This window comes from Periplaneta americana, chromosome 11, assembly GCF_040183065.1.
Source record: "Periplaneta americana isolate PAMFEO1 chromosome 11, P.americana_PAMFEO1_priV1, whole genome shotgun sequence".
Taxonomy (NCBI): domain Eukaryota; kingdom Metazoa; phylum Arthropoda; class Insecta; order Blattodea; family Blattidae; genus Periplaneta; species Periplaneta americana.
In genome coordinates this window covers 94,857,354-94,870,034 of record NC_091127.1, presented here as the reverse complement: position 1 = coordinate 94,870,034, position 12,681 = coordinate 94,857,354, and the positions used below count along the sequence as shown (strand labels likewise).

The 12,681-nt window shown below is 34.1% G+C and overlaps 1 protein-coding gene across 1 annotated transcript in view; it reads right to left on the bottom strand.

The window, feature by feature from the left end:
* Positions 1 to 12,067, bottom strand: part of LOC138709202 (uncharacterized) — a 125,338-nt gene extending 113,271 nt beyond the window's left edge. Inside the window, exons 1-3 of the mRNA XM_069839791.1 lie at positions 11,926 to 12,067; positions 11,250 to 11,758; positions 10,848 to 11,151 (exon numbers count right to left, since the gene is read on the bottom strand). Coding sequence (XP_069695892.1) covers positions 10,848 to 11,151; positions 11,250 to 11,758; positions 11,926 to 11,992 — 880 coding nt within the window. The 5' untranslated portion in view covers positions 11,993 to 12,067. The remainder of the gene's footprint in view (positions 1 to 10,847; positions 11,152 to 11,249; positions 11,759 to 11,925) is intronic.
* Between the last annotated feature and the right edge of the window lie 614 nt (positions 12,068 to 12,681).

Genomic DNA, 12,681 nt, shown 5'->3' with positions numbered 1-12,681 from the left:
AACATCGCCTTCCTTGCTGTATAATCCAGTAATAGCTTTACTTCAAATAAATTCAAGTTTACAGCTTTTCGTTATTTCTCAGTGATAAACTAGTTGTAATAATAACACTAGTCTGCGATGAAATTACTGCCTCCAAAGTTTGAATGTTTTTAGGGTATTTTTAGCATGCTGAAGTCAAATTCGAAGCCAGAACGTTCCTATCACTTACCATTTTTTTGTTATTTTAATTTTTTTATAATATATTACGACAATTTATAGTGTAATTATTTAAACTATAATACTTTAACAACTGTAGTTTTAGTATGTTAAGATATGAAAACCAAATATATTCAACATATTTTTAAGATGTTTATATTGAAAATCAAGGATAACAGATGTTTCTCAGCAGATGGAGGGTGCACGCGTATAAGGAAGTTAGGGTGAAATAACGTGCAGCCTTGCCATTGTCTTTATTTGTGGGAGATAGAAATGTGAGACTCAACTCAACTCGTCTAGTTCCTCTCACATTTCAATAGTCTGTGTTTCACCTGGAAACGAAACGAAATCAGTTTTTGAAGCTTTATTGTGGAGTAGAAAGTTGAGAGTTTTTAGTTCAGTAAGAAAGTATTTACCATGTTACATCGAGGATGTCTAAATAATCCAGACCACTTTTGTTATATAACTTATGTAGGATATACACATTGCCTAAGCAGAGGCGTAATTTTACAGATTTTGTGAAAAAGTCATACCATGCCTATTTTGGAATCAAACTTCGAGACCAAAGTAAAGCTTGGACACCACACAAAATATGTAGAGTATGCATTGAAGAACTTCATCATTGGATCAACGGCAGAAGACTGTTGCTATCTTTTGAAGTACCTACGGTTTGGAGAGAGCAATGACTACTACTTCTGTTCATGTGATGTGAAGGGGTACGATTCTAAAAATAAAAAGCATATCGTGTATCCAGTTATTCGGTCAGCCATTTTACCTGTACCCCATGGGCCTGATATACCAATCACTGTGCAACTAGAAAATCTTGAATAGTTTTCATCTGAGTCTGATGTAATGGTGAGGAAAATTGTGACCAGTGACAGTGACTATCTACCAGAGTCGGGTGCTGCAGAACGTGGCTTTAAATAAGGAAAGAGACTGTTTCAAATACATATGTGAGAAATTTCCATTACTATCTGAAGCAAATTAAAAGAAAATATATTTAATGGTCCTGACTAAAGAAAACAGATGTCTGATGCAGCATTTAAAAACACTGTGGATGAAAAGGAGAAAGCAGCATGGATATCTTCCTGTGAATTTGTTTTAAAATTTCTTGGTAACAACAAGGGTCCTAATTACCGAAACATTGTGGCTAACATGCTTGAAGCATACAAGGAACTTGGTTGTAACATGAGTATCAAAATTCATTTTCTGTTTTCTCACCTAGATTATTTCCCCGAAAATCTAGGATTTTTGAGCGAAGGGCAAGGTGAACGATTTCACAAGGATCTGCAGGAGTTCGAAAGGAGATACCAGGGACGATGGAGCATCAGTATGCATCCTCATTATTGTCGGATGTTAAAGCGTAAAATACCTGAAGATAAAAATAAAAGAAACAGGAGCAGGAGGACTTTCTCAACTACGAAGCAAGTGGTGTAATTTTTTATGTGATGCATTGTGCTAATTTATACATCCAATAGTGAAGTAAACAAGACAAAACAAAGCAAAACATTCTAGTGACATGTATGGACAACCATACACATAATTTCAGCAAGTTGTGTCTTTAAAATATTGCTTTTGCATTTGAAATAAAAAAGTGAAATGAAAAAGTTTGTGATGAAATTCACGTAATTATACAATACATTTAAAGTGATTTTGCAAACAAACCTGACGTGATAGAAGTAAACAGATTGAAAATTCGAATTCAGCACATCGACATTATATAAAATCACATTATTTACTTTAGGCAACAAACACAAAGTTGAAATTCGCAGGCTAGCGTAATTTTTTGTTTTATATATAATAAATTATATTATAAAATAATATAATACATTATAAAATTACGTATCAAATTTGCTTAATATTTGTATACAATATAATAGGCAAATGGTTTTACTTCTCGTAGGAGTTTTATTTTTCCATTTTCAGTGCTATCAAATCATTAGATATTTTAATTGTTGATGGTGTAAACGTCTTAACGTTCTCTCATTATAAAGAAACTCTAGAGTCTAGACATTACAGATAATGACATATTTATTATTTCATCGATCCAATTTATTTTATTTGAGTACATAATGTACCTAGATGTATTAATTGTATGTCTGTTATATTCTGCTGTGTCGACTGCTACCTGGTGTGATGTCAGCACCAATTCTAGGGAAAAAGCAGAATCTCACGCTCAAGCTGATTTGAAGGTCACTGAAATCAGATCTGCTACATCAAAGGTACCGATGCGAAGTGTCCATACTTGTAATTCCCTATATGCTGACATAACTGCCTGCTCATTCCTCTTTCTTAGCACTGAGATTTGCATGGACCATTATTGTCCAGATTCGATGCTAGAGTGCAGCAAGTAACTGCCATTGTTTTGGTTGTGTTAAGTGTGCAAAGTGAATTATAATATTTTTCATTTAAAATCTTAGAAGTAATTACAGTCTATGTAAGTGATTGTTTATTAATTATATAATTTTTTTCTTTAAAATATATTGGAAGTAAGAAATACCTGAGTTAAAATACGTTTCATTTAATGTTATTTTCTAAACAATATTTCTTGTAGGAGATATAAAACTTCGTTTCCTAAACATAATATTAATTATAATATATTTACAATGGTGTAAGTTTTTCCTATTAAGACCTTAATTAAACTAATTTCTTGTCATTTTAAGTGTAACTTATCTGTCAGCCATGGTATTAGAGCAACAAGAAGTGGAAAGGATCAGAATACAATATCTCGTAAAACACATCGAATTATAACTCAATATTTCCAAAAGTATGGGGTAAATGATCTGTTTGCAGTATTTTCCTCAGCATTTCTTTTCGGAGGGGTGGGGGTTTTCTTTTAATGAGCGCAAAATTTATCACACTTCGAATGAGCCTTTTTATATAATGGGGAAGTTACTTTCTGGCAATACTGAATTTAATAAAACAGTAGGCCTAGTGTCCGTATAACATTTCCATGGATTGGAAGAAACTGCCATTTTACAAGCAGGAAGTTACTATCATATTGTCGTTAATTCTAGCCATGATTTCCAATAATCTCTTAGCTCGGTTACAGGAAGCATATATTTCTTCGTAAATATGTTTAAACTTGTTGAAATATTTTATATCAGTTTCAGACATTATTTTTATTATGTTAATTGATTTTAATAATAATTTTAGTAAACACCTAAAGCAAGCATAGGGCTACCTGTATAATTATATTTATCTCATACAAAACTGTTAATTAGAACTTATGTTTGGATGTAGTATCGCTTAGAAAAAAATTAAGTTTTAAGTTCAGTATTTATATTAATACATATTAAGTACTGTGGAAGGATCCAGACACCCAGGGCTATCATTTCCCTAAGCCTTCATCTCTTCTGCTACTTAAGGACGTCGTAACAATAATTATTTTAGGGTACTTTGCATATACTGATAATGCTAATAGCGGTGGGCACTACCTGACACCTAGTGGCAAAATAACTTTTTTCAAGACTCGGACATAAGTGCTGATTAAGCAGGCAGTGTAAGCAACCATAAGATGCGATCCAGCAGGCAGTGGTCTGAATGAGATGGTGATAATCCCAGTGAAATGAGTCCGGGGTCCAGCACTGATAATTACCCAGCATTTGCTCATATTGGATTGAGGGAAAACCCCTGAAAGAAATCTCAACCAGATAACTTGCCCCAACTGGGAATCGAACCCAGGCCACCTGGTTTTGTGGCCAGACATGCTAACCGTTAGTCCATAGGTGTGGACAATAATAATAATAATAATCATCATCATCATCATCCTTCACGAATTAGGCCTCTGTAGACCTGTTTCGGCCCTATAATAATAATAATAATAATAATAATAATAATAATAATAATAATAATAATAATAATAATAATTAGTAGTAATAATAATGATAATAATAATAATAATAATAATAATAATAGTAATAATTATGAGAATTTAAATATTTATCCTGTAACCACTGAACACTGAGAAACTTGAAACAACTATTATTGTTAACAAGAATTGTTTGGAAAATATTTCCTTAGTCAATTCTTAAATGGTTTGATGTCTGACAGTCTCTAACATTACTCGGCAGGGAATTCCAAAGTCGAGGAACAGCCACAGTGAAAGGAGATGAGTATGAGGATGTTCAGTGAGAGGGAATGGATAATATTGAGGAGTGTTGTGATCATGTATCTAGATTATGGTGGGTGGATAAATTTTGAGCGAGATAGACAGGAGTGGAAAAATGTAATACATGAAAGAGGAGGGAAAGATAGTGGATTTTTCTACAATCTTCGTAGACAGAGTCTATGACCTTCTAGAAGATGGTATGAGGTAATCTTTAAAAGAGAGTACATTTTAATGAAAGGAAAACCGATATGTGCAATTGTCTAATATCTCCAAGAAGTTCTTTGTATACAATGTTCAAAGTGTGTGTTAACAGTATTTACCGATAGTAATTATTATTCACTTTCGATTAAAACAGTTCGCCTTAATTGCAAAAAAATATATATATTCAATAGCGAAAAATTAAGTTTCTTTAATGAATTTTTACAGGTTGTAGAGTTATCCTATGAATTTCACTAAGAAAATTTCACTGTGCATTCAGTACGGTATTGAATATTTTGAGATATTTTAAAATAATTAAACGAGTTCGTATTATATAATGTATCAATGTATAATATATGTAGAGTTTTGGGTAGTACCAATTTTATTATTTGAAGAAGTAGAAGAACAAGAAGAATTAAATTTAGCAAAGCAAGTCAGTTCAGGAAATCCTTTAAACTGTCCAAAAATTATTGTTTTAATATATTGCAGACCTACTTTAATTTGTTCATGTTTAAATGCGCTATAACCAATGCAACTTTTGATGGCCTTCGAAATTCTACACAAATATCCAGCTTAGAAATATTTGCAAAATCGAATGTAGGCCTAATCATTCGCGAAAAATAAAGTAAATAATTTCGTAAAATTTACAGCTTGTAGAGTTATTTGGAAAATTGCACTCACAATTCAATATTGAACATTATGTACATTGCCATGATTATTTGGCCAAACACCTGCATAGAATTGGAATATATCAGTCCCCTAACTGCCCATTGTGCAACTCAAACCAAGAAATGGATTCGGAACACCTCAAAATCTGTGCTTCAGTGGCTAGTCATGATAATATCTTTGAAAAATATTGGAGTGCAAGAGGTCAAATGACTTTATTGTCAAATGCCTGGCATTAGAAAACAACAACAACAACATTTTTTTTTTTCGGAATTGAGTTATATAATCATTGTTGAATAAGACGTTATATATTATGCTAAGGAGTTTATGAGTAGTGCCGCTCCTAGGCACTCCTAAAATTCCCCTTCCCCTCTCACAAAGAAAATTACTTATGAAACAAAGAAAGAAACTGTACAGAAATAACTAGAGATTGTCGTCCTGTCGACAGACCTGTTGCTGGTGTACACAGTCCCATCTAATTACATTACACGCATCCTAGTTGTCAGACACACAAGTCGTCGCAACTCTTTCAAAAGCTCAGACACAGTTTTGTCACTTTGCTGCCTGTGTACACACGCCCATTCAAACTTATTGAACACACCTTAACACAGCTCAGACACAGTTTTGTTGCATCGCACGGTGGTCCAAATTGCTAAAAAGCCAGACAAAAGTCATTTTTCGAACTTCATATTAAAAACACAAAATTACCTCAATGATAATCCTCAATAGTCATTCTGATAAGACCAAGTATTTTTCGAAGAATACTTCAAAGGTTCTGGTCAATACTTAAGAGCAAAAGTGACACAAATCTTTCCTGATTAATTCTGCATTTTTATAAGTGATTTCTGAACATTGTGTCTGACTTAATCATGCAAAGTAAAATGCTAAGTATATTTTTTTGTGAATGTGTTATGGTCTTATGTATTAGGAACAATTACAGTTTTCAGTATTTTTTGTTTCTATGTATTAATAATAAATCAAGTTTTTATTGCTCGTGTTTTGGGGAAAAAAACAAAATTGTTTTTTTAGAGTTTTAAAGAAATGCGCAAAGTGTATACCATGAAACTTGCATATGTATATTGGTAGACATTTATAAGTTTGTCACTGAAGGTTTCATCTGCAACACCTCGCAACACTGCGAATTATGACCTCTAAATCATATCTATGCGCCTGGTCCATCAACACGTGTCGTGCCATATGCACTTACTGAGAGTTATGTTTGATTACTTAAAGACTGAGGAGTGATTTGTTGGAAGTAAACAACAAAGGCCCTTAATTTTTTCCATATCCAGAGGACATATGTTGGTTTCAGGTCATTGTATAATGTGTGCATAATGTAGTGTGTAAAAATGAATTTACGTGTTAATTGCGAAGAAATTTACGAGAAAATTAAAGAAAAGAGTAATAAGACTCTTGTGCAACATGAAGAATATGTTGTGCAATATATAAAGAACAAATGTGAATTAAATTTGGCAGTCATAGCACGAAGTCACTAGAAAGTGTAATAAGAATGTGGTTTTTTCAATATTATTAGCGTTAGAACAAAATTAGTCACCGCAGCAAAACCACGTATCTTCATAAAAATTCAGACTGATTATAACAAGAAGTTACCATTTACAGTCATTTCTTCTACTTCTTCTTCTTATTCTTCTGAAAAATGTTATCAATGATAGTAAGTAGCTATAGAAATTTTTCAAATTGTCAATACTGTATGCCACCCACCTACATAAAATTCTTGTTCATGTATCTGTAATTGTGCAGGCAACTCAGTTATTTTATCGGTTACAGAATTATTAGAAGATGCTATTGAGTCTAGAAACTAAGATGTGACAAAATTTCGAGAAAGTTTTATTCAAAGAATTTAAAAACGAGACGACAATTTAGACCTCTTTAGCAGGTTAATGTTGACTTCTGACCCATTAATTTCCAGTTTGAAAAAACTACCAAAAGAAAATAAAAATTAAATATATCTTCGGAAGTGCTTGGTCTTTTGGTAATATCCGAAGAAGAGAAGAGGGAAGAAGACGACGAATTTGAAACAACAGCTTGCAGGGACGAGTGACAGGTTGGAGATCTAATTCCTCTTGAAATTCTTTATTTTATCATGTAAGAATATTTCGTCTTCCTTTCTTAAATCCGAATCACTCTTGGTGTTTGAATTGCGACCTTCAAACACTTCTGTATTTCAACTTGTTTGCATTTACAACAATGAAACTACTCAGTGCATCCAAGGCACGTTTCTCAGATGCAAATGCTCAACATCTTCGTAAGTAGCAAATGCATAGGCTACTTTATTTCTGCTTAGCCATAATCTTCATAACAAAATGTATAAAAATGTAGATATTCTAATATAATTTAGCACAAAAATGTAATGGAAATTACAAGTGTGAAGTTCATACAAGTTATATTACCACTAGTATTAAATGATATGTAACATTTTGCATACTCCTACAAAACTACGAAAATATTAATGGATTATTTATGTTATTAAATGAAAGAATGTACTCGCCCAGAAAAATACAATCCTTCATTGAATTTCGATTAGAACTTATACAGGTTACATGTAATTTTAATAATATAAACTTGTGGATTACATAACTTATGTAACTTTTCAACCTTTAGGTTATATTAAGGATTGCTGATGAAATCGTGTATATAAAATTACTATAATTATTGCATTTAACGAGTTATGCAATAAAATAACAGGAGTGTGACAAAAATATCTAATTTGGCCCTTATTACTGAACACATAATTATCTCACCCCTCAAGAGGAGTAGTTTATTCATTTCCAAATGTCATTCAAATTTACACACGTTAGATACATATTATTTGTAATAAGTGTACCAAATTTCAACTTAATATGACCACTAGAAAAGGAGTTATTACTTTTGACCGTGTTTTAAGCAATTCAGACCACTGTGTGTTATTGCCTGTGTACACACACTCATTCAACTTATTGAACACACCATAACGACAAAAATGTCGTTCAACAATTTGTCGCCTGTGTACTCATAGCCTAAAGGCACATGATTTTGTCAACATAATAGTTACAAAGTAACTACCAGTGAAAGTATTTGTGAGCACTGAAATTCAAAATAAAAATTGGCAAAGAAAATACAACTTGACAACTAGAAAATCATTATAAACCACTAGCATATGTAATAATAGGGGCAAAATAGTTAAGTTTCATCCTTACAATATGAAGTAAGACCACCTGGACTATACAACTCCATTTCCTGACCTTTTATATCTTATAGGCAATGCTCCATCCCAAGAAATGAACAATCTAAAATAGATTAAAAATCCGAATGCATCAAACGAATCTATTCTGATTAGTAAGTGTTTACCTTTACACTTAACTATAGCACACATAAAACAACACATAAAGTTTCATCCTTACAATATGAAGTAAGACCACCTGGACTATACAACTCCATTTCCTGACCTTTTATATGTTATAGGCAATGCTCCATCCCAAGAAATGAACAATCTAAAATAGATTAAAAATCCGAATGCATCAAACGAATCTATTCTGATTAGTAAGTGTTTACCTTTACACTTAACTATAGCACACATAAAACAACACTTAAATAATAACACAAACCAAGCAAACAAATGAAATCTACACCACTAGTAAATGATCAACCATTTAGTACAGAGAAGCAAACTACCTCAGAATTAATATACAATGAATATCAACAACAAACACTACTGTAAAACTACTACTATGAAGAATGGTCAATAAGTTCATAAGCCGCATATTTCGCTGTGGTGCACTACAACTGATAGAGTGCACCAAGTACTATGTCAATTCTTCTCTCATCCCAGCAAGAGGCAGTTGCGTGAATACAGTGTAAGCAGAACTACAGTCTCTGTTGTGAAGGACAATTGAATGCAAGTGGTGGAACTCGAAAAAATCGCAGTTTGAACAGTGGACAAAATGTAAAATTCTGATAAAAATTAAGCACATCCACTAGCAAAACGTTTCAAATGATCGAGCACATGTACGGTGAAGAAGCCTTGGGCCACAGTGCTGTGTTTAAGTGCCACCAACGTTTTTTCTAGGACAGAGACAGTTTGAGGGTAATGAGCATACTGGTCGGCCAGAAACAGTGTGAAATTGATGCAATAGAAGAAGTTGCAACGTTGGATGCCAACTGTTCCCAATCGGTAGATGATCTTGCAGCAGCAGGATTAGTCATGGTACGTGCCACAAAATTCTGTCTGATGACCTGAACATGTCATGTTTTACCCAGCATAGGGTTCCACACATCCTACTGCAAGACCAAAAAGACAATCACATAACTATGGTGTTTTCTATACAAACTGCAACTGAATGACAATCGGACACCAGGAAATCACCATTATCGTCATGAAAGAAAAACATGAAAGGATAGGTCAAAAGGCAAGGTGACACTTGTACTGTTTTTTTTTTTTTTTTACTCACTGGGAACAGTTCACCTGGAATTCATCCCACAAAAAGCAACTGTAAACAAGGCCCGGTATAAGGAGATCCTTCACTGTCTACATGATTCAATTCGACATAAATGTCCTGAGCTTTGGCATAGGAAGAATTGTTTTATCACTAATTATCATGTATTTTAGAGATGTCGCCATGTAATTTGTCTGTGAGGTGCGCAGATGGTGGAGAGAGGATGGGGGGGGGGGGCAGAAGGGAGGGTGGAGTTTACAGCCTGATCTCATTTATTTTCATGCACTCGTGAAGTGAAGGCAAGAACGAGATCAGGATGAGGTGGCTATTGTGCCAATAGAACTCCTGCACAAGGTTGGCAAATCAGCAGACTGCGCCAGCCGTATGTGAGCTGAGCATGTCTGAGTGGCTGGAAGCAATATTGGGCAGAGGAGAGTAGAAAAGGAAGACTCTCGTCACGTGATCTGAAAGTAGGAGTGACTGACCAGAAATTGGTTTCTGCGTAGCAGACAAATTACATGGCAACATCTCTACTAATATTATACAGAGATACACACATACCACAGATTCATAAGTGACACGAAAAGCAGAAGATTTAGCAAACTGGCAACCACAGACTCTCATTAGGTAGTATATCAATTTGTGAACTAAACAGATGGTCAGGCTCGGGGAGGAGGTCGTTCAGGACGGCGACAGATTCAGCGGAGGAAATGGTTGCAGAAAAGAAAGAGGAATCAAGCAGTTTCGTTCACATATTTCCCAGGATTTCAGATCCATTTGTCATATAGTATATATCCTCAACTCAAAAATCCCAGCTCTGGCGAAGATAAGTAAAGTAAAAAATTAATATACCTAGGTTATAGTTAAGTGGAACCATTGGTTAAGAAACAGAAGAAGAGGTAGAGAAGGAGTCTTTGATCTGTCATATTGTTCGAAGTTCCTCTTTTGCTCATAGATGTCCTCACCGAAACTCCTAGTTTCCACATCTACTGCTAGCGTGAGTTGTTGCTTGGCCGTTGCTATCTACCATAATTACCCCAAAATAACAACCAATTAATAATTCTCTATTATGTCAAAAATTAAAAAACCGGAATTGCCTATTTCAAGTATGTATTATAAAGTGTAGACCCAGTTCTTATTCATAATTATCAAAAGAGATTTGTTAGAGATTTAAAATAGCCTAAAACAAGCAATGTAAGCCTATTGAGAAAAGTATAAGCAACAGTGGTTTGGCACTTACTTACCCAGGAGCCCAATGTTGTGGTTTATTCCTGGCATTTGGAAATGAGATAGGTCAGGCGCATGAGAGTAGGATCCAGGGTGCTGATGGGAAAGACCATGATGACCTTCCATCCCAGAATACCCAGGCAGAGGAATCGCCTCGTGCGGCATCCCTGTGCCATTAGGTGTATGAGAATTGTTACTCTTTTCATTACCAAGATGCAGCTCGTAGAAATTCGGGTCAAACTGCTCCAAATAGTCTTTCCACATTTTTGTTATATTTAAATCTGGCCCATTGTGTTTTTCTTCTTTTAAGAAATCTCTAACCTAAAATAAAAATGTCAGAACATTACTAATAGGCATACAAAATGCAGAAATGACAAGCATAACTGAATATCGGGTAATCGGTATAGGACCATACATACCCTATCAGATCTGATGATGGAGTAAATGTGATCCTTGATTTGATTTAACGTTTCTGTTGACACTTTGCGTGGTCGATTGTCATGTTTTCCTCTACCATCACGTGGGAACATGATATTCTGATCTTGCTTTTGGCAGAGAATCCTAATCTTATGCGGTGAAATTCCATGAATATGGGCAAATGCAAGTCTGCAAATTTGTATTTCCTTTCCTTTGGTACGAACAAAATATTTATAGCTACATGTGCGACGATCGCTTTCTTTACTTCTTTTCCGAGCAATTTCGGTTTTCCGAATGAGTCCAAAAAGGTATGCGTTTTGCTCATCGTGGCTGTTTAATGAATAATAACCGACAAACAATTTGTGTCTTTCTTCTTCTGTTACAAGTGTGTAGCACTTTCTTCTACATCTACAGTCTTCACCAATTTTTCTTTCATCAACGATGTCACCTTTACTGTTCACATAAGCTTTCCCGGCTACCCTCAATCGTTTTCTTTTTTCTCGCTTCCACTCTAAAAATGAAACATAAACATAACCTTATTAAAGGTTGGCATATTGTGTAGCTAGCTGCACCAAGATAATGAAATACATTAACCTACAAGAATTGACACTGTAATATTTAAATATTGGTACGCAATTCGCATAATAGTTCTTATACTTATTATATATATATACCTACCTGAAGGATTTCTTGTTCGCTTCTTAACTTGTTTATTATTTTGCTTATTATTTTCTGCTTCTGCCATCTTGTTTTGAGTTTTCTAATCTTTGGAATTTTCACACAAAGAGGCAGACATAGTGCTCTCAGATAATAAAAAGTAATATCTTTGACTTTGCATTCATAACAAAACAAAAAACAAATGAAAGAGAACTTCAGCATGGCAGAAGTTGTTGGTATTTGTAGTATTATCTATTATGTTGAACTTGTATTGAAATAGGTTTGGTACAAGATCAATAGAATGAATTAAGCATATTAGCGATACTTATGAATGCCAAAAAACTCCAAATTGACAATATTTATGGCTAAAAACTGAACCAGTCACAACTTAATGAAGTGTCGATCTGAGGTGCATTGTGCAATATCGAGATTGTTTAGAATGTAATTTATTGATGTGGACATTAATTTAACGTAAGTAACGCGGACGTTATAGTTTGTCGAATATTTTGGCTAACAGGATGTTGATAAACTGAAGTGGAAGTGAAGTGAACATGAATATCGTAGGTAGTAACACTATATAAGTGCCGTAGTTAAGTTTATAACTGTTATAATTTTTGTTTATTATATAAAACTTTATTATAACGTGAAGATCACCAGCTGTTATAAATGATGACAACTCTATATGATATTCTTGGTTGTGAACAGAATGCAACGTATGAAGAATTAAAACGGAAATATCAAGAACTTGCATTGAAGTTACATCCAGATAGGCAGACC